This window comes from Apium graveolens, chromosome 1 (assembly GCF_009905375.1).
Source record: "Apium graveolens cultivar Ventura chromosome 1, ASM990537v1, whole genome shotgun sequence".
Classification (NCBI taxonomy): Eukaryota; Viridiplantae; Streptophyta; class Magnoliopsida; order Apiales; family Apiaceae; genus Apium; species Apium graveolens.
In genome coordinates this window covers 157,936,868-157,959,589 of record NC_133647.1, presented here as the reverse complement: position 1 = coordinate 157,959,589, position 22,722 = coordinate 157,936,868, and the positions used below count along the sequence as shown (strand labels likewise).

The 22,722-nt window shown below is 33.3% G+C and overlaps 1 protein-coding gene across 3 annotated transcripts; it reads right to left on the bottom strand.

The window, feature by feature from the left end:
- Positions 1–1,149: 1,149 nt before the first annotated feature.
- On the bottom strand, positions 1,150–17,552 carry LOC141668747 (rho GTPase-activating protein 7-like). 3 transcript variants are annotated; one of them, XM_074475757.1, is made up of 23 exons: positions 17,215–17,552; positions 16,501–16,537; positions 15,288–15,364; positions 14,267–14,337; positions 14,083–14,161; positions 13,845–13,989; positions 13,593–13,712; positions 13,048–13,125; positions 12,472–12,527; positions 12,125–12,194; positions 11,337–11,424; positions 9,776–10,019; positions 7,486–7,707; positions 5,992–6,130; positions 5,795–5,910; positions 5,137–5,186; positions 4,725–4,785; positions 4,556–4,639; positions 3,642–3,755; positions 3,388–3,560; positions 3,195–3,264; positions 2,303–2,500; positions 1,150–1,690 (listed from the first exon to the last, which is right to left on the bottom strand). In XM_074475757.1, the coding sequence occupies exons 1-23, from the start codon at positions 17,266–17,268 to the stop codon at positions 1,505–1,507; spliced, it is 2,532 nt and encodes an 843-aa protein (XP_074331858.1). In that variant the 5' UTR covers positions 17,269–17,552; the 3' UTR covers positions 1,150–1,504. The 3 variants fall into 3 exon arrangements, with proteins under 3 accessions (XP_074331858.1, XP_074331849.1, XP_074331866.1); XM_074475748.1 differs by having other exon boundaries at positions 5,795–6,130; XM_074475765.1 differs by lacking the exon at positions 5,795–5,910 and having other exon boundaries at positions 5,996–6,130.
- Positions 17,553–22,722: the final 5,170 nt, after the last annotated feature.

The window sequence follows — 22,722 nt, the reverse complement described above, 5'->3', positions numbered from 1 at the left end:
ATTTTAAATAATATTTAATTTTAATATCCTTATTTTATTAGTAATTTATAATTTAATATTCAATATATATTTATCATATTATTTAATTTATGGTTATTTAAATTTAATTGAAATTGTATTTTATATATAATAGTTTATACATATACTGATCAAGAAGAATACATAAAGATTAAATAAATTTTGAAATGTATCGAGCACGTGCCTCGAAGAGAATCGATCGCGGATTAATTATTGATAAACTGGGAATTCTTAGAACCGTGAGTAATCTATACTATATACTATACTATATAATAACAGGAATTAAATATAATTTATAGTTTGATTAACCCCTCATTTTGGTTATTTATGTTCATCTTGCCTGTAGGATCATCTTAATCAAATAATCAGGGCCTTTAGATCCAAATACTAAAAAAATGTATTACACAAGTTCTTAGTTCGAATCTCGTCAACAACAAACATTTATATTATTATTTATAAAGATACATATAAATTTTCAGGTTTGAATCTCGTTAACAACAAACATTTATATAATTCTTTATAAAGATACATTTATATAATTCTTTATAAAGATACATATAAGTTTTCATATAAGTTTTCATATTCGAATCTCATTAACAACAAACATTTACACAGATCTCATCAAACATATAATATTTATATTATTTGAACTTAACTTAAAATTACACACAATAAAAATATAATTATATAATTATTATTTAATATTTAATTATTTATATAAAATTTTAATAAAATTACATAAAATAGAAATAAAATATATAAATATTAACCAAGACCAGTCGCAAGCTAATATAGATAAATACTGAATAATAGTAATTAAAAGACATCAGGTGTAATATGTAAAATATTTGATAATCATTTTAGGACCCTTGTACATACTGTATAAGAGAGTTAGCAAATTTAAATAAACTTGTATTATTCTATTTTATATATAAATTAATATCTGTTTGTAGTTATAATTATATCAACCTAACTACTTTTTTTTAAAAAAAAATACTAATTTGAATTTCAACACATACGAGACAATTGGATTTTGGGAGTAAAAGACAAAAAGTTCAAAAATAATTAAGAGATAATATGTTAGTAATGAAACTCTCATGTATTAGTGGATCCAGAAACATTCACCATATATTTTAAATACATACACAAGAAAGCAATTCTATTATTCTTCTACATCAATGCGGACCAATTAAATTATGAAAACAAAAGAGTAGCATCTTTCTTTCCAAGGTTTGTTCTCTTTAACTCATTTTACATCTATATAAAAAACATCTAAAATGATTAATATTTTACAAATACATCAATGGGGACCTATTAAATTATAAAAACAAAATCTCGCCTGAGCATTGGAAGAAATTCGGAATAAAACAATATTCAGGGGAGAAGCAATGTTACAAGGAATAAAAATATGTGCTGGGAGGCAGTGAGGCAGAAGAATGTACAGGTGTCAGGAGATCAGCCAGGAGTTTCGAGTGCCGTTTCACTATCAACTCCAGTTTGGTGTTGATGGTTGATAAGCAAAATCTTGTGGAGATCCTGTTCCATTGTTCAAATCTAGACTGTGGAGTTGTTCCATCAACTGGGAACGACGTTCCTTGAAGAAGTCAAGACGTGATGTCAACTCGACGAGGGTTGAAGAAGCTACAGATTGATGCCTGGGATAATCCATCACCTTTGACACACATTAAAATTCAAATGAGATGACTTAACTAAGGAGCATATAACTGGCACCAATGAAATATTGATAGTTTGTTTAACGACTTCCAAACACAGGATTATGTTGTACTCTTTATAAAATGAAAGTACTTGCCTTTTGAATTCATTTAATACAAATCACTTGAAGAAAAGTAATAGTTATGTGGTTGGATAGTTGTACTCGGATGTTGTTATATGTTTGGTATAATGTACCTTGCCAGTTAGATACTAAATGACATAATAAAAAATGACACCAGCTTATAAGTCAAGCCAAACATACTTCATACGGTTCATTAAAATACTTCCTCAATATTGTATGCCCAGTTCTTTTCATTCTTTTCAAATCAATTACTTGCAAAAATTTCCTCATCAATCTAGTTGAAACTCTGCGGTAGTAAACACTACATCAAATTAAAACGACTTTTAATAATAAGCTTCCCTTTTAAACTTGTGTACAAGTTAACTGACTACTCAAAGTCAAGATAATTTGGAACCATTGTGCACTTAGCAGAGTACTTGCCATTGATTTACATATAAGATGAGGATCAAATACAGATAGGAATGCATGATATAATTTTCTAGGACTAACCTCTGCTGCCCTTGATGAGGAAGTGACAGAGGCAGACTTAGCCCCGAAATCATTCATCGAAATACTTGCCGAGCCCTCGGTACTTTTAGAATCACTAAAACTTGTTGATTCCATGAATTGCTTCCGTACAGGCTGCCTATTGCTGCTAATCGATGTCAATCCTTGTCCTTTTAAATTCCTGTTTCCCAATGAAGTCTCCTGCAGATATTGGCAAATTACACCAATTAACTCTTCTGGCATCTTTCCTCATATTTTAGTGTGTGAGGTAATTGGAAAAGAACGACTCATATATCAATTATTGTATTGTCTGGAATGAAATTGAAGTTACTGACGCTTTGTCATATCTTCATTCCAAGATACCTACAATATGGATCCTCCTATGATCTCTTCTTAGGTCAGAAAATAGTTAAATATTAACAGAACCACTATTTGTGATTCAGACAGGATACTAGGTTTTTAAAAAAATTATACAATATAAAAACCTCTTACACTCCTACAGTGATTGGATTGATTTTATAGAAATTAGGCTGAGGTGAGCGCCCCACAAAATGTTTGCCATACTAGAACCTTAAAAGTAAATATATTTCTGGATCCATCAATAATCCCCAAAGTTCTTCGTGTTTGTCCATGTAAAAACACTTCAAATAACATATTCGTTAACTAGAAAACAAGAACACGTCTCACTGAGATAGTTGAGCAAGATGTATTTAAGAATACAACTTAATGGCAATAAGGATAACATCCATTATTTCCAAGGGATCAGTTCACGTAAGATGGGGAGGGTTGGGACTGCACACATCTCAAGGTTCTATGATAACATTTTTGAAGAGGTTCTATCACACTGAGTTCTGCAGACAATTTTATTGATAGATTAACAAGGATGATAGTTTACCTCTATTCTTTGTTTCCTCTCATAATTAACAAAAGCAAGTGATGTATCAAAATCTTGCTGAAAATATTTCCTGCAAACATACCACAAAATAAGAGGTCAGAAACATGCAAAATAACTTACTGCAAAAATATTACAAAAATATCACAACTCTATTAGTCCAATAAAAGGACAAATATATGGATTTCAGACTTACTGTTGAGTATTATGATTATTATTAACATGCTGGTGGCGATCACAGGCATCAGGCAGGGAGCCATAGTGATTTTGACGTTGCTGATTAAGTTGATAATGAAGTTCCGCAACTTTTTGTTTCAATCTAGCAACATCAGCTTCAGCAAGAGCAATCTCCTCAAGCTCTGCCTTTGTCTACACATTAAATCAAATTTTGTAAGAACAGCCTACAACATGATAAAAACATAAGGATGCCATTTTTTAAAGACATACAACCTTTGAATCCATACTACGAGATCCTGAATATTGGCCAGAAGACATGCTTAAGCCAACTTCGAGTGCAGCCCTTAAATCTCTCTCAGCTTGCAACTGCTCTTGAAGTCTTAAAACCTATCATAACAAGTTAAAACTCAAAGGAGGACATAATAGCTCAGTGCCATTAGGTTAAGATTTCAGTCTCTTGCACCCTAACATTTAAACTGCGGAAATTGGAATTTAACTCACGGCAACTCCAAGGAACAGCAAATTAATATAATTCAGGATGCATAGAGTTCGATACTAGTGCTTTTCTGTTCATAAATCCGGCAGTTAAGGGAGCATAATGTAACTGGTTTGATCAATGCGAAGCGCAGGGAGAAGAGGAGTGCTATTCTATAACTACATAACTATTCATGATTGAATATTCTCAAAGAATCTCACATGACTGCACGGACATACGTGTGTGTGTGTGTTCATATATTCTTAGAAAAACACCTAGGAAGTGTAAACGTAGGTGTGGGTGCCTTGGGTAACCGGTTAAACACTAACTAACCACAAAGTCCCAGCAACGTACAAAACTATAATTATAATATACAAGTAACACACTGTTATGTTAGCAAAATGCTATTAGACGTGCAAGCACACAGCTGTACAAGTACATCGATAGGTACCTAGAGTGAACAAAAAAGGAAAATATCCATAAGAAAACAACATAAGTGATAATACAAGGGACCAAATGGAGAATACAAAGATTCCCAAACATATGAAAAAGAAAGTAACTAGACATGATACAGAAAATTGGCAATAAACAAAAAATATGGAATGACAAAATAGAAAAAATAAAGATTCCTAAACATATAAAACAGAAAGTAATCAACCATGACAATGACAATTAAATTGGTTTTGATTAAGTTCTACGATTTTAGACATACATCTTGCTCAAGTGCTACGCGACGCTCATGCAATGCTTGCTTCCTCCTCTCCAAGCTAGCCTGCAATATCGCATTTCCCCTAGCCTAGAATAGGAAAACAAAGATAATATATTAAAGAATGCCTTGCACAATTCAATATGCTGGAATTTGGCTTTCGAGTCACTCATACCTCCTTTGCAATTCGGTGTCTCAACTCATTTTTTGTAATTTCAAGCCTCTGGAGAGCAAGGCTACAAACATTTCATCAAAATTAATTTCTATATAATCATAATCATTGCAGCACAATTAAAGAGACATATCTTAACATACACCAATCTACTCGTGTCTTTTAAAAAGCTTAAATAGAAATTCTAGGATTTCTGAAGAAGACACCTAAAGAGAAGGAGTTTTCAAATGTTTCTGAAAGGTGTAGCTTATAAAACCGCAACTCAAGATGGCCACTGGTAAAATGTAAAGATTGTGAAAAGTCAATCTTCAACATAACTTCAAATTTTGACACACTTAACTTGAACCATTGAACTCAATTTTGAACCAGTAATGCTACCCATACACAATTATATATACAACATCTAAGAACTTACTCTTCCTCTCCAGAAGAATCAACCGATTCCATTGAGGGCGTCTTCCTGGCCTGAAAGAAGAAAGAGATGTGTTCTCAACAGCATTCAGAATAAAAATGAGTTGCAAAATAGCACGAGGCTTATGGCGATTTGAACCCTAATGTTACACATATGAACACAGAAAACCCTAACATTTATAGATCAACACTTAGAGTTCCTTAAGGCTTAAACTTTAATTGTTTAAACAATTAAACACTACATATTCACAATTTCTGTGTACATCTCTTGTTATCATACGATCTGACTTGGTGAGTGCATTGGATTGTTAATTTATGTTTCGTTTTCCATTGCATACATGTTATTCAGTTTTCTCCATCTAGTGTTTTCTCTGTACTATCCTGCAACTCTGCAACCTTCAACATCTTGACTTCCAAAAATAACTATCTTTCAGCAACTCGCTATGTCAGATCCTATTTTCTATAATGCCCTCGATAAGTTTAATGTAATTGATCTCAAGTACTAGAATACGTGTCCCCTACATAAAAGAGATATATGATCCTGCAGTAGTTCAAGCTCTAAGAGATAATAACTGCATGAAGAAGCATCTGCATGACGCAAGTTTATACATGCATAACCAAATAACAGGGCAACTGACACTACCAAATCGTAAACAACTTACACTATTTCTTCCCCAAATTGTTGACCGCTTAGGATTGAGATTGGAGCTTGCAGGTTTGGTAGTTGACTTTTCATTACTTATTACCGGTCTAGAGACTGGTAAAGGTAGCTCTTTATCTAGCGAGGATAGAATTTGCCCCATAGACCGATAAGAGTCACCACCAGGTAATGCAAGAGAAGTGCTTAATCTATTCTCACCTGCCTTATTTTGTAACATATGTGATTCATTGGCTTGATAATCTGCACATGGCTGAGAGTCCGCATGTGAACTGGACTTTGCTGCTAAACTAAATTTATCGGTAGGGGATCCAACATCTGAATCCTCACCTCCATATGCCTAAATAACCAAGTAAATTTAGACATCAGAAATTGATTTTAAAAAGATACTGGAAACCTGCAAAAAATGAGTATAAGAAATGTAATGGAAAATTAATCTGCCAGCCAATCCATATCCACACGGAAACAATACAATTCAGAACTAAATATTAAGAAGCTCCATACTGAGCAACAGTCACGACCAAATTCCATCCTAATTATAAAGCACAAATACACATGGTTGCCAGTCGTAATCCTCCAGTGACACTCTTTCACAAAGCGGCCAAATTAGTGGCACAGAACCTAGTGCACTCTCGTCTCCTAACCACCCGGAACCAATGCCCACTCTCCACCACAAAAGGTCTTCTTTAATCAAAAAAAAAGAAGCCGTTCCCCAGTAAAGCTCCTTCCCGTATGTTTCAACTAATAGATCAAAACGAAATTGTTTTGGTTTCACCCATATGGTGAAGCTGATTAGGACAAAAGTAAATAACTTATTCAGTTACCCAAACCCTAGTTAGAACTACATTTTTTTTGGCAGAAAAAACATTGAAATTCATTCATCAAACCTCAAAGCCATGCCCTCAATGGTGGCCTAGACAACATAGCACATACAGAAGCTTGTGAGAAAAGATAAACAAATCGGACGAAAAAAATAAGAAACCTAATAGAGATAAAAACATAACTAGCACAACAGCAAAGTTATGACCGTTGTAAATTAAATTACTACTTAACTATCTTGCTGTACCTCTACCAATATCAAGCACTAACGAAAAAAGTAGCACCACCGCATTCACATCAATCAGAGAAGAGTTTTTGAAAGAACTGTATAGAGGCCTTTTCAAACAGATCTTTCTCATTATTCTTGTCATAGATACCTAAGATGGATATTACACTAAATAGGCAAGGGTCATGAATCAGATTCCAAATACTGATCTGTTTCTATTGCAAAATTGTATAAATTTCAGAAGTACTTGTTACCTAAAAGTCGAGAAGGAACGGATATATATATATATATAAGTTCTAAAAAGTCCTCTAGTTTAAGAAAGAAAATAGACACGCTGATACCAGAAGAAAATTGATTTGTTCATGCAATTTTATTGTAATTATAAAGAAAATAAATGAATGTAAGCTATAATCATAACTAATACTACCTTGGTTTATTTAATTCCACATATATTGACAATCACATCCTTGGTTTATTTATCAGTGAATCCACATTTGTAAAATTTACTTTAATGGCCTTTGTATCTGTTTGCATGTCCAGATGTCAATTTGAAACATAATTTTGGGTTCATAGTTACATTTCACAAGTAAAGTGTGAGTTACAACAAGGGTGTTTGAGAGATGAATACAGAAGTGAGACGAAGACACAACCTTGTAATCATAAAGATCGCTACCACCATAGCCACTTGTTTCACTTAACTTTCCACTGAGGACCCGATCCTGATCATCATCCGTCTCTTGATCAACTTCATTTTCTGCATCATGGTAACCATTTTTCTTAATGTCCAAGGTTTCATCATCAGTTGAATCATCACTAACAGTGTTATCTATCTGAGACTCGGCAGAGATTGAACATCTATTCATTGCATCATTCTGAAAAGTAATAACATTAAGTAGATCAGAACAGATGAAAGCACAAGCCAAATAATAGAGTAATGAATCTATACATATAACATCTTCATCCACAATTCCTAAATGATGAAAGCATTATAAACTTCTACCAAATTAACAATATTAAAAAAGAATATATATCAAAAAGCAACAAGTTAATTTGACAATGTACTACTGCTGTATTTGAAATAACAATAAATTACTACTCTAATAAAAACTACTTCAATATTTTTTCCAATTTTTCCTTTTCAGGCCTGCAGCACTCTCCTTTCTATACACATTGACGACCTAAACACTTGCTCCCATAATAAAAATACAATTCTCTGCTCTGATTTTGACCACTAACTGTAATTTTCTTTCTATATTCATCAAATATCAACAGAAAAGTATAACATTAATATTGTTTGGAGGTGCTTTATTATTGCTGTATTTATTTTTTACTTATTTCTGTTTACTGTGCTCGTTCTTTTTCATTTCTCTTTGCATTGATATCAGAAAATTGCTGCATTGGCGATAACAATCCAAAAGACAAAAAGAGGTTGAAAGGAACAAAAATGGTGACACTGATTATTATATCTTTTCCTAATAAAGAAAAATGTATTTCAAAACTTTGGAAGCAGGCAAAGAAGTATAATCTAAAGTCCTTTACAGAAATAGCCCAAATACGCAAGAGACATACATAATCTTTCCCCTAATATTTCCCTCAACAAAGTGAACCCCTCTATGGTGGAACCTCCATCTTTCAAATTTACCAAAAATCGCTAATAGTTTCCACATAGATATCAGCTTCTTCCCTATCTAGTAAGTTATTTTCCTTTAATGCTGTTACTTGATTGGATGGCACTTGTTACTATAGGCCGGCGACCTCCTTATCCTCGTTGCAAGTTAAAAAAATTCCATGACTTCATCCTTTATACAAGACTTGATCCTTATTAGTGTTAAGTAATTTCTCTAATAAACACAAAGAACTGGTGCTGATTTGCCAAAAAAAATTCTATTCATATTCACTTCTACAAAATTACCAAATCTAACTTACATTTTTATGTTTTAAATATTTATTTGAAAATCAAGAACAAGGAGCATGTTTAGCTTAAAGCTGCCACAATCAGCTTTAAGTTGTCATGTGACGTGTTTGTTTACACTTAAATTTTTTAAACTTAAAGCTTATTAGTACATTATATAAAAGTACCAATGAGGAAAAAAATTCAGCTAATTTTTCTCATATCGAAGTTTAATATAAACACAAACACTTGAATTACCCTTTAACTTAGGTTTTATTTATTGCATGTCTTAGAGTTCTCTACAAGCAGAATTTTCTGCATATAAAAAATAAACGGAAAGCAATTGCAAAAAGACAAAATTCTTAGGCTACAATAACATTCCATATTTTAACTTGAACTTTTGATCCATAAAGTTTTAAGCTAGTGCCTGGGAATCATGGAAACATTTTCAACAAGTCTTTATTTGCTATTGCAGAACTAAATTCCAGAACCCTGACTCCCACACATTTTCTTATGGTGGCGCAAAATTCTATTTATAAAAAATCTCCGAGTTCAACTTGTTCAAAGATTTATACAAAAATTATTAGCCTTTGTTGTGCAAAGAAAAAACCTTATCAATAGTGGTTTTCTCTTCGCCAATGCTTAACTTTCATCTACTATCTTTCAGATATAAACATACTAATTTGCTTAAATGATTTTCCAAAAGTATTGATTTGATAAAATCAAGTCTCTGCTAATGTAGTAGACCTATTAAACTGGCGATGATAAGATTCTACAATAAACAGTTGTGAAATAAGATTCTAGACGAAATCTTTTTTCAGGTAGATAGAACTAGTGGGACAATGAGAAAACAAGATAACATCTACAACAAACAAAAAGAGATAAGAAACATCCAACGTCACTCTGCTAATCCGCCTCCTCCCACTCCTGCCATGAATTTCACCCCCAAGTACCATTTAACAAGTTTCTTGTTCATCATACAGTAATGAAAAAACAGTTTATTGATAGCCCACTATTTTTTATTAAGAACCAGAAATTGAGTAACTCACATCAAAGATGTTTTCATACTCCTCCAGAAGTGTCGCTATGATGGCTTGAGCATTGTTGGCAGCATTTGCAGCAGCAAGAAGCTGAGCAGAACTATCTCCATTCATGTCATAATCATCCTCCATTTCACACTCTCCGGCCAAAAGAGGTCTTAATAGTAATGGAGCCATACAAGCAGCAACAGCTGATGGAGTCATCCGATTTTCGGAAGAGTGCATTGAAACTGTGTGCATCATCTTCAAGATTCTGCAAATCAAAATGAAAAGATGAACACTTTTTAATATGTTAGCAAAGAAGCTGACAAAGATATGGAGGGAGCTTTTAGTTGTCATGGTGTAATGTGAATCAAGTCGGTAGTTACTTCTGTTTTATAATTTGATCAAATCAAATAGATTTTATTTACTTCTGCTTTATAATTTTGAGACTCTTGTTATGAGTAAAATTGTTCAAACTAACAGTACAAGTTTATGAAGGTTAGCACCCAATAATACATTGTACCGAATATAAGCAGAGTGAAATTATAACATTAGAAATATAGTAAATTTATCTAGTTGAATGCTTAACTTGCCTAAGCACTCCTCGACAACTATGGTTTATGTTAGTAAACTTGCAAGAAATTGGATTGCATAACTTTGCTACACATGCTTACTCCCAAGAATTGTCGAGGCAGTTGGAAAATTATAACACTCGCCAATTTATAATCACAAAAAAACACAATGACTAATGATAAGGTCCGTTTAGAATATCAATGTTTAAACAGTAGAAACAAATTACCCATCTGCTCGCACTGTCAAGCCCTTTAACAGATGAATAGGATTGGGCTGACTAAGCCCATGAAAGCGTTCAATACGTTCATATGTTGGGCTAACATGGCAGACAATAGAATAACTGATTTTACAGCACATTTTAGCGCGATAAAAATTTACTAGCAAACAGGATCATTTTTTCTAATTTTTGATCACAAATTGCAAAACTTTTATATTCAAAGTACTAGTTGAACTTAATTTATTTATTTGTAGGGTCATATCAAGAATCATTCACTAAAAAAATAATAGGTATAATTACATCTTGCTAGCTGTAGAGCCTCTTTTTACCAATTACGAATAAATTTTTGAAGTCAAACTTCCATACTAAATTCACAAAATAAAGTTGAATTTTCAGAAAATTCGTTAATAAGAAAGCAAGCAAGTTTGAAAAAAAAAATAAGCATTAACATTTAGAATACTAACTGATCAGATGGCTTAACTCATTGAGTACTTGGCAGATAATAATTTTGAATGTTTTCAAATTTATATTCATTCAGTACATTTCATCAATCAGAAAACAGGATTTTCACTTTAGTATATAAAAATTGTAAATCTTTGTAATTCAATAAAACAAAGTTTAGAAAACTTTACAAATATGTAGCACAACTGTTTCAGGCAAGTCAAGAAACTTCTCTGAATCAAATCGGTAATGAGTAGAAAACAAAGATGTAAAGCACATCCTTTCACATAGAGGGGGGGCGGGTAGAGAGATAGAGAGAGAGAGAGAGAGAGAGAGAGAGAGAGAGAGAGAGAGAACCTCTGTAATAACCGTCTGTTTGGTTCAGGAAATGTCTCCAATATTGCTGACCGCATTGCACTCAATCGAGCCTCTTTTGGTTCAATCTCTGAATAAAAAATCAAGAAAACGTCAATGTTTACAACCAATGTAACATTAAGATTCCAACGCATTTGATGTTCGCTTTTTAATAGAGCATATAGTTCACCAAAGTGTTTAAACAAACACACTAAAATGTATCAGGATTCAGGAATACAATGGATTCTAAGTAATATTTATAGCTGCAAAGATTGATATGTGCAGTACCGACTCTGTAATATATTATTACCGATAGGATGGATAATGAATCTACTTATTACTGAAGTAGTGTGTCCAAAAGTTTAAGTGGCTGCACGGTAGACAAAAAATATGACATTTGAATGTACTGGAACAGAACTTCAAACATAGAAGGCAGCCCTAGGGCATTATGCTATGACTTGATGAAAATCAACTGTCTCTCTCCTTATATTAGAGAGGTTCTTTCTTAGATTTCCAATGCAACAGATGTTAAACTGACCCATGCATCAGTATGCAGGTGTTACATTAGATATTATTTCTGGGTATCGGTCCAACAAATATGATATATCTCGTATTATACCAAACTATACATCATAATTTTAAAACCGTCAAATAATCTCCAGTTTAAGAACACTTGATGGACAAAGTAAAAAAACAAAAGCAACACAATGCTGCAAATTATACACAGTTATGGCTTTTCACTAGCTCAGAACCCTATACGCAGTATTCAAAGAAGTGGTCTAATCACTTACTATAAGCTTCCAACAAAGCATTGCAACAAGAAGCAGGAACGGGAGATGAAGGTAATTCACGAAGAACATGCTGCAAAATATATTCACTTCATAGTAAATAATAGTGTATTTTGAATAATTAATTTAAAATGTAGGAATCATCTCTTAATATTCTAAATGCATGCCTATCAAAGCACCATAATTACAGGATGGCAAACCCATAATTACAGTTTTACTCCCTTTCAATATATTGCTGGCACTATATTATTCATCTTCATCGGGGTGTAATCATGGTCTATCAATCATCAGGAATTATAAAACACAAATTTATTAGATCTGTTCCAATTCCGAAAGATACAAACTGATACCTTAACACAGTCACCAATCACATGAGCATCCTCGTCTTCACCAAAATCGACCTTTCCTAGAAACAAAAACTGCAGGCTTCAGTTTACACACCTTGTATTGTAATTTGTTATGTGCACAAAGGAAAAATTACAGTTACGAAAATAAATAATACTTGGACATGAGAGAGAGAGAGAGGGAGGGGCCTACAACCAGAGAAGATTACTAGATATTGTTGTGGTTGATTTGATTGTTTATCAACTAATTCGTAACATAATAGGATATGAGCACATACCGCAATTCTCAATTACTGTTATGAAATCAAAATGTGTTATGGTTTTATATATAAATGCCAAAGTTTTGCCTCAAAAGTTAACGGAAGGACAACTACTGGGGTATAGAGAAGCAAATAACAAATTTATAGTGAAGTAGGGATATCTATTTTCAGTTTGAAAACTTAGTCAAAGGGTACATGGTCAAACTTTGGTGATTGAGGTGTAAAACTGATGGGTAAAGAAAGCAATGCCTGCAACGTATGACTTGTGTTTAATTATTTTTTCCAAAATAATCGTTCTAAACCTCAAAGATAAAATCCTTACCCTGTTCATATTCTTGAACTCTGTGATCCACTTCCTCAACATCTGCTGCCTGTCGCAGAATTCCTTCTACTTTGGTTCCTGTCGCAGAATACAAAAAAACACACAAAAAAAAAATCATAAACATTGTTAACTGCACAAAATGAAGCCTACCTATAAACATTCAGCTTGCTTATCACATATTATCAAAAATAAAACACAAATTAAGTACTCAAATTACTCATTTATATGTCAAATAAGATGATTTTTTAATAAATTACTTCACGCAATACAAAAATAGAAATAAAAAGATCTACCAGTTATGTAAAAGTACCTCTCTGCTAACAACTATGCTAAAAACAATCTACTAAACTGATAATGGAGGTTATTGCTAAAGATGTAACTATAGCTTAATTTCAAAAAGGAATAAGCAATTGTGCAAAAAAAAATACAGGTCAGAACAAGCATACTACAGATTCCAGTTGCAGTGAAATAAAATCCTCATATCAAATTTAGCAAAAGAGCAATACAAACAAAAATCTTCATTTCCAGCAAGTCATATTACATACCATGCTTCTCGAGAAATTGCAGAGCTTTCTCTAAGAAGGACGGCCCACCATCTATATCTTCTAATGCTAACAAAATTGGTCTTCCAACAACTAAAGACTTAACAGGACGTCTTTCTCTCCCTGATTTAAATATTTACAAAATTACATACACTTTCTAGGCGAACAAAGTATGTAAAGGATTGGACAATAATACTAGACATTGAAGTGAAAAGTTAAAATAAAAAAGACATGTACACCAAGATATGTACTAACATTGATTGAACGACCCTTCCATTGTATCATTAGCATCATTCCGATAAATCCCATTGTGTCCCATTGAAAGGGCCGCACTTGGGGCTTGTGCAAGAGCAAGTTCCAGAGCGGCCTTCCACTCATACAACTCCTCTGATGACTCCGCCTGAATAATATGATTAAAAGCTTGAGGAACAAATAAAATCAACAGAAAAAGGCGAGGTACTAAAAAATTGTAAAATAGTAGATAAACAATAACCTTAAGAGTAAATGCTCGTCCATCGCGCCCATCAGGAAACAGGACAGTTAAAAGCTTTTTATCTTCTCTAACAACAACACTGGATATAAAGCACTTGTATTAGCCGCCATAAATACCTTAAGACTCAACTTAACACTAATATAAGCTGCACCAATTAGCAGAGGGAAAAAAATGACATCAATACCTTCCAGAATTATTCAAGTCAATGCCTCCCAATGTCAAATTCACTTCGCCGCCTCTTTGCGGAAGCGAGCTCTAATTCAAATAACAAAAATAATGAATATAACTAAATATCAATGTAATCTGTGAATATTATGATTATGCATTAGTTTACGAGACCAAGACAACAAATATCGGACAACATGCAAGCAATACAGAAATTTCCAGACTGAAGAATTTTGCAGAGTAATCAGTTTTGAATGCTCAAACAAGGACTAGTATGAGAGTAGAGGCCAATATGTTAATGGCTATAGATCATTCATTATCCAGTATGTGACTACTGCAAGGAGAATATATGCAGTGATAAGAACTGTATGTGTATCATGTTCCACAACTCATTTTTCGCTTCACATATTCATGAATAAACTTAAAGGCACAATGGTAGTGGCACAAGTAACACAAAAGAAAATTATGGGGAATCAATTTGATGTTGATGACAAATCATATTACTTAAATATCACATGCAATCAACAACTAAGATCCTTATAACAATGTCTAGAAAAAATTAAATACATAAATGCATTTGTATCAAACAGTTCATTAGTCAACAATATAATTCACAACACATCTAAACACCTGCACATAAATTTGTATCACCATTTCACTACTTCAGTAGCCATTCTCTCATCAATATATAGTTCACAAAATATTCAGTATGATAAAGAAAAGAAAGGTATCCAAACTCTTATAGAATAAAGCATGAAATTTTAGGTTTAGTATGCAACTTGAAGGTTGAGTATCAGTCAAATGAAGCACACTACTTATCATATCATCGTACTGCATGGTCTACATCTTGGTCAAGTTTACCACTATGCTAGCTGAACCTAATTTTTTTCCAAGATTTCTATTTCTTTTTCCCAAAAATATATGAACACTGAACAGGTCAACTAAATAACACAAGTAAAAATATAACTGAAGTAATAAAATAACAAAATACTCGCAGGCTTAAATAAAGAAATAAAGTCATAAATTAAGACTACACTAACTGGTTCATTTTTGAAAAAGACCAAAGAGGTGCGTGTAAGGATAAACCAACGTTTCTTCCAAGATTTCCAACCTAGACCTGCAAACAGAGCAGATATATAAAGGTTTAGATGATCACAAGAAGAAAAGCAGATTTTTAGATGACATAGTTCTAGAAAAACTGTATATACATTTGTAGTGGATTTTTGGGTTACAGAAAACAAACGGTTCATATTTACGTTGCACAAGTACCAACTCAAAGCCACCAAGTAATAATTAAATCACTACAGCCTTTCATAAGCCAGATAAAATAACAATTAGTTAAATCAGGGTAATAAGGATTAAAACTGAACAACCCAAAGTGCATAAGCTAGAATAATGAAATAATGATTTCGGTAACTGGGAGGGAATAAACAACTAGTGAAGAGAAATCGGTAATCAGATTTTGTTGAATGTAGATAAGTTTTCATATCTATTTATTTGAATGTTGCATATGCAAGACTGCAGTAATAGATAAACTTTAGTATGTTTACACAACTTAAAAATGAAAAGAAACATTATGTTACCGGGTCCAAGTTACTATTGTAATAGCAATGAAGTTAAAATGTTGGGATGAGACAGAAGGTTGGGTAAAAGTTGCAAACCTAAAACTATCTACATTTTGTGGACATTTACGGATCAATATAGGACCCTCCATATTAAGTGTATAAGACACTTCTACTTGCGACATACTTATACTAGCTACAAGCTAGTTTAAAAAATATGTTGACGTTGCGCTCCGTTTGGTGGACGAAATAATACTAGGAGAGAATGGAATGAAATATGTACTACTTTATTGGTATGCATTTATAACTTTTGTTCCATCCTCCACTCCTGTCCAATCCATTTATAATGGTCACTCTTTCAGAAAGTCTAGACAGCTCTTTTCACAAACTACCCATTCCTAGCACCCTCCATGTTGAAAAATTTAAAATGAAAAAATATTTAATAAGCAACCTCTTTAACATAAACAGATAAAATTGCACTGGCGTAATAAAAATCAAATGCGCAAATTTCAACATAGGATAAGTCTCCTGTCAACCTCCGATGTTATAGACAAATATTCTCAATTGTTTTACCTTTGATGTAACTGGCAATACCTCTCAAGTGCTTTACTTCGCATTAAGAATATAATTGCAATTTGCACATATGTAAAAATATACTGTAAAAGTAATTAAGAAAGCTTGAAAATAATACCTTTTGACGATATGAACAGTGGCCCACTTTTGAAAACCTAAATTAAAAAAGATCCGTCAAACAAAACTATTGCATTATAAGTATAGTAGATGTAAATATACTTGTGAATTAACAGAAAACAAGTATGCAATAATCAATGATAACAATTCACATGAACTGAGAGCCAAGTCCTTACTATAGTGGTCCCTTTGGCTAATTTATAGGATGTGGGTGTTAGAGAGGACGATTTTCTATAAACAGAACAGAAAGATTCGTAATTCGAATTAAAATTTACAAAAATGGAACATTTAACCAATGACAGTAGTGGGTGGAGGATTTCCAATTCCGATACATCTTCATGAGTCATGACAGTGTCGAGTTGCTTCTTAAAACATTACTTATCATAAGAATCAGTTTGAATCTAAACAATGCAATGTTTTCATCTACTTGGTAACTAACAAGAAACACATTTTCCTAATTGGCACAGTCCATTAATCACACGGAAGCCGGAACCACTCACACGGAAGCCGGAACCACTTAACCATATCCAACTAGAGAGTCTGTTTGCATAAAGACCCGAGGCTCTAAAATAATCACAAACTCCATACACAACATCACAATTTTCATAAAGACTTAAACTTTATCGAACCTAATCAACTCTAATCAACTACAATCAACAAAAGACATTCATCTTACAAAACCCACCAAATTTAACAACAAAATCACAAGAATTACCGTATTTGAAGCACCGATTCGAGGCCGCTCCACAGAAGCCAAAGGAGCAGACATTGACACACACTAAAAGCAAACAACTATGTGCATTTGAAAGCAATCAACAAACCAACAAACACCCAATTCAACTCTTCAAAAATCTCAAAGATTAAATAAAAAAGATGTCAACTAGGGAGAGATCTGAAGAAAAATAATAATGGGCGTGCTTGATTAGGTGAAGTTGTAGAGTGGGGGTTCCCTCCTTTTTCCACCTAATCTATATTGCTTTTTTGGGAGAGAGAGAGAGAGAAGCGGTGTTTATCTGGATGTATTGTAAGAACCGCATGTCCGTCTCTGTATTACATTGTCACAAGGGGCTCTTGTCTAGTAAGCTTTGGTCCCAGGGGAGTCCAATATTCCATGTAATAATAATAATAATTATTATTATTATTATTATTGTTATATCACTTGATAATAAATTTTAGGGGTTTTTATAAATACATTTTTAAAAATATAGTTTTTCAAAAATACTACCTATTTAAAAATCATTTACAAAATATGATTTTTTAAGTTTTATTTTTAAAAATACGATCTGCAATCATTACAACTTCAAAATGCAATTATGTTTCAAAAATTATTTTTCAGATTAGTAACCTTTACAAGCTTAAATATTACTTGAACTTAATTTTTGTTCGAAAGTTGATTTTAGAGTTGATTATGTCGCCCTACTAGTTGTTTGTTGTTGCATGTTAACATACTATAATTAACGTAATGCAACATTATAATCAACCACTATTAAAAATTAACATCCAATTAACCTAATTTTGCACATACAACTTTTTAAGCCTCTTCCTCAATTAATCAAACAGTTTGCAAATATTATATCATCTCTGTCACATATGCAGATCATATATTTCGGAGGATATGGGATTCGGATTTTTTTGACAACCCTTATTTTAATCATCCAAAATGTCTAAATGTGATAAGTTCCACCATAAATAACTTACGAATACGCATAATAAGAATGCATATTTTAATTTAAATTTTACAACGAATGTGCGTGAATTGGGTGATGGCCTTTTATATCTTTTTTAAGGAAGTTGGATACTTAAATGGCCATAAGAATTTGGTGATGGCCTTTTATATCTTTTTTAAGGAAGTTGGTTACTTAAATGCCTAAAGGCGGAAGCGCTGACCGTCAATGCCAGCTAGGCACGCATACACGAGATGTGTGGATGCATCCAGAACTACGTGTATAATAGTCTCTATATATATTTAAGTTAGCAAACATGTATGTATATATTGCGTAGCTGACATATACGTACATACACACTGTGTGTATGTCAAAAGCATAGGTCTTTGGTGGGATTTTCTGCTTCTCCTCGTGTTATTTTACTTCTAAATTTTACCAATTTCAGACACTATTATCCTATAATTCAATACACAATCACAAATATATATACACACACGTATATATAAAAATTTACCAAACCATCTTGTCCACATATAAATACACTATAATATATAATATACATGTGCATGTCTATACCATCTCGTGTGATTAAATATTTGACGTTGAAGTACAAATATAAGAAAAATTGAAAAATGCAGAAAGCAAAATAGCATACATGATACATTGTTGGTTCGCAAACAACAATTTATAAATAAGAGCACATGAAGCAAATAAATTAAATTCTTAAATATGCGCATGATCAAAAAGTGAGTACATAGGGTAAATGTTGTGCAAGACATGCTTGTATCATAACAAGACTAAGTTAAATTGACAGCCCTAAGAATTAGTTGTATGAAAATCTAAATTTGTATTGTAAAACTTGAGTCTATAAAAATGTAAAATATTAGACTGGAGTATTTTTTTGTAAACAGTCTCAAGTCTAAGAATAAACTCTGGAAGAAGATCAAGAAGATCATGCCTCGGAGAAATTGTGAAGAAGATTGGAGTTGAATAAATCTGTTTTTGGAAAAATATTCTAAGTCAAATATCTATAAGTCACAGATCAAGTCATATAGAGAAGTCATTAGAGAACCCCATAATGACTTATCGAGAAGTCCAAAACAACTTATAGAGAAGTCTCATAGATATCTACAATCGAAATGAATACATGAAGATTGGAGATATCGACAAGTCAAATTATCATTAGAGATCTCAGAGATATCTACAAGTCAAAATGTATATAGAGATCTCTGAGATATCGACAAGTCATTTCTGCATTAGAGAACTCAGAGATATCGACAAGTCAAAATGAAGATGTGAAGATTGGAGATATCGACAAGTCAATTTTCTCATCAGAGATCTCAGAGATATCGACAAGTCAAAATGCTTATAGAGATCTCAGAGATATCGACAAGTCATTTTTACATGCAGAAATTTGGAGACCTCAACAAGCTAAGTTCACTTATAGAGAACTCGGAGACCTCGACAAGTCAAAGACAATTATAGAGAACTAAGAGATCTCGATAAGTCTTTATACTTATAAAGATGTCAGTTCTCTATAGATCAAACTGGAGATCTCGATATGAAACTCAAAGTACAGAATGCAAACAAGTTAAATATTCAAGATTATCAATCAATAAACGATCTAATCACCTAGATTGAAAAGTCTACAAAAGCAGCTTGAAGAGTGCAAGATCAAAGGCCAAGTTTAACTGAAAAAGGAAAGTCACAGATCTACAAGATATGCAAGGATTCACTAAGCCAGAAATGGAAAGTTTTAGAGATAACTTAAAGTAAGGTTTAGTACATCTTATTGCATGTTGTGTAACCTGTGTTTACTAATCTATAAAACAAACGATGGTCCTTTGCTTTTAAAATTGTATCAAACAGATCTAGTTTTTCTTGTAACTCTCTCAAGGAAGAAGCTGAGTTCATTACTTACAAAGAACCCAGGATTTGTAGCAAAACACTAGCTTGATTTTAATACAAAATTAAGTGAGTTTTAAAATATTGTATGCACTGTTTTATTTCAGCTAACATAATATTACTGCATTTCTAATCTGCTTTGTTAACCAAGTAACAAACATTCAAAAAGCTTTAAAAATATCTAAAACACATTCACCCACCCCTTGTTGCATTCATTACCTAACAAGTAGTATCAGAGCAAAATCTGAAAGCAAACAGATTAAAGATTTTGGAAGAATGAATACACAAAAGATTAGCAGCATAAAGATACCATCCTTTGATAAGACTAACTACACATTATGAAAAAAGAATATGATGCTATTTCTAAGTGTATGAAAGAAAAAATAAGGATGGCACACACAAAGAGAGCACATCTTTTGAAACTCCATCTTCTACTCAGGGGGAGCTGTTAACACTCAACACTGAAATTCAAAACCTAATTTCTAAAGTTTCTTCTTCATTTAATCAAACACTTGAATATAATTCTCAAATGTTGCCAACATCAAGTGACATGGTTCAAAAAATTGTGCTCACCACGCATGAACCAAATTTAGTTAGTGAGAGGCTACATGCCGGGGTAGACCTTGATGACACCAACACAAACACAGGGGTTTCATCAGTTTTTACTGAAGACCCTGTGGTAGTTTCCAATGCACCTTCATGTGCAAATCAACCTTCACAGGTTGTAAGGTTTGAGGGTAGTACTCATGAGGGGGAGCTATCTAAATCCTCTCCAATTAAATTGGAGGTTCCTCTTGCATGAACAACTCCCCTCAAAACCCTAGCTGAAATTGCACTCACAATTGAAGTTAGGAGTTCAATTGCCAATGATCCTGCTATGGGGGAGGAAAGTACATCACATTCAAGTGACAGTACTTTGAAAGAAGTACAAGGGTTTGAGGCTAGAGTACATGACAGTAACCTAGTCAACTCCCCTCTAATTTCAATGGAGGTTCCCACCACAAGTGGAGAACAACAAACTGTCATAACTACAGCTCAACATGTGAGTCAAACTGTGACACCTGTCACAGGTGGTTCTATTGAATCTCTACCCTCCATTTCACACCCAACAGATCAACCATCCACTTCCAACCCTTCTCAATCACAACCTCACTTGATCTCTCAATGGCAACAGGAGACAGAAGCTCAACCTACAACTATCAATGATATATTAGTTGATCAATTGTCTGGACTTGCTCAAATCTCACAATAGCTTTTCACCTCAAATATGTATAATCAAGATTACCAAGTTATCATGCTCTCCTATCAGATAGAGGTTCAAGAATAACATGCCAAAATAATAAATAAAGCTGAACAAGATGGAAATTGCGATGCCTGGATGGATAAAAACTTTAGTCTAGAAATGGATGAAGTATTAGCAAGGTTTAGGGAGGAGTACTTGACCATTCTTGGGAGTAATGCCAAATCTCTAACTCCACAAGAAGTCAATGATGCAGTTACTAAGGTCTACAAAGCTCAACTGAAAGCTTTCCATCTCTTTGGTAAAGCTCTAAAACTACAATTGACTGATCATCAAGACAGAACAAGAAAACTGGTCAAGGACAAGCTAGATGAGATCATTCCTTCTCAGGTGGAAATCAAACAAAAATTCTCTAGATTTACTGATTAAATGGTCAAGTTTGATTTATCATCTGTAGACAATAGCATCAAGAATCTAAGGGAGTCATTTCTAGCTCTTCATGAAGTTGTTCAGCAATAAATCACCAATACTAATGACATTAGGGTCAAGTTGGATCAACTTCATCAGCCTGGATATGAGCCATCTGCTCTGTTGATGGAAGGAATTAAGGAAGCTGTGCAAGACACATTTGGCACTTCTTTATCTTCAACATCTCAACAACCACTATCAACTTCAACCAACTTGCAAATTCAAGCTCTCCAAACTCAAGTCTCCACCTTGCAGTTAGCAAATGAGTCATTGACAACTCAAGTATCACAACTAACAGCTATGGTCCAAAGTCAACATGCTGATATACAAACCTTGGTGGACTCTCATAAGCATCTACAAATGCAGAATTCAGTCTCATTGGGAGCCATAATGGGAGCACTCAACATTCCTTTTCATGCACTTCCAGAAGTTGTTAGGCCTGAAATATCTACACCTCTTATCTTACCTGCTAACAAGACTAAGGGGGATATAGAGGCTAGGTTATTAAAATCATCATCATTTGCTCAAGCTGTTCATAAAGGCAAAGCCAAATAAGTTGATATTGGAATGAAGAGGCTTATAAAAGCAGCTGAGGGGCCTAATCTAAGCAGATAATTTGATGATTTGCTAAAGGCTCTCAGGGATTCTCTCAACAACAATTTTTTCACATACAAGAAGACCTTGGACAAAACAGTAAACTTTCTAAGGGTGATCATGATAACTGTAGATGGATTTCAAGAAAGGAGAATAGTTGTCAACGTTAATGACTCTAGGGTAGACATGTATATAGAGGTGTCCCTTAACTACCTCATAACAAGAAGGGCACTTGAATTGGACATTTTGATAAATAAATTCAACAGAGTGATTCAAGAAGACACTCTCTTGCTAACTGAATTAAAGAAGGCTCAAGTAGCTGCTTTTCCAGAAGCATATTTACAGCCAAGCA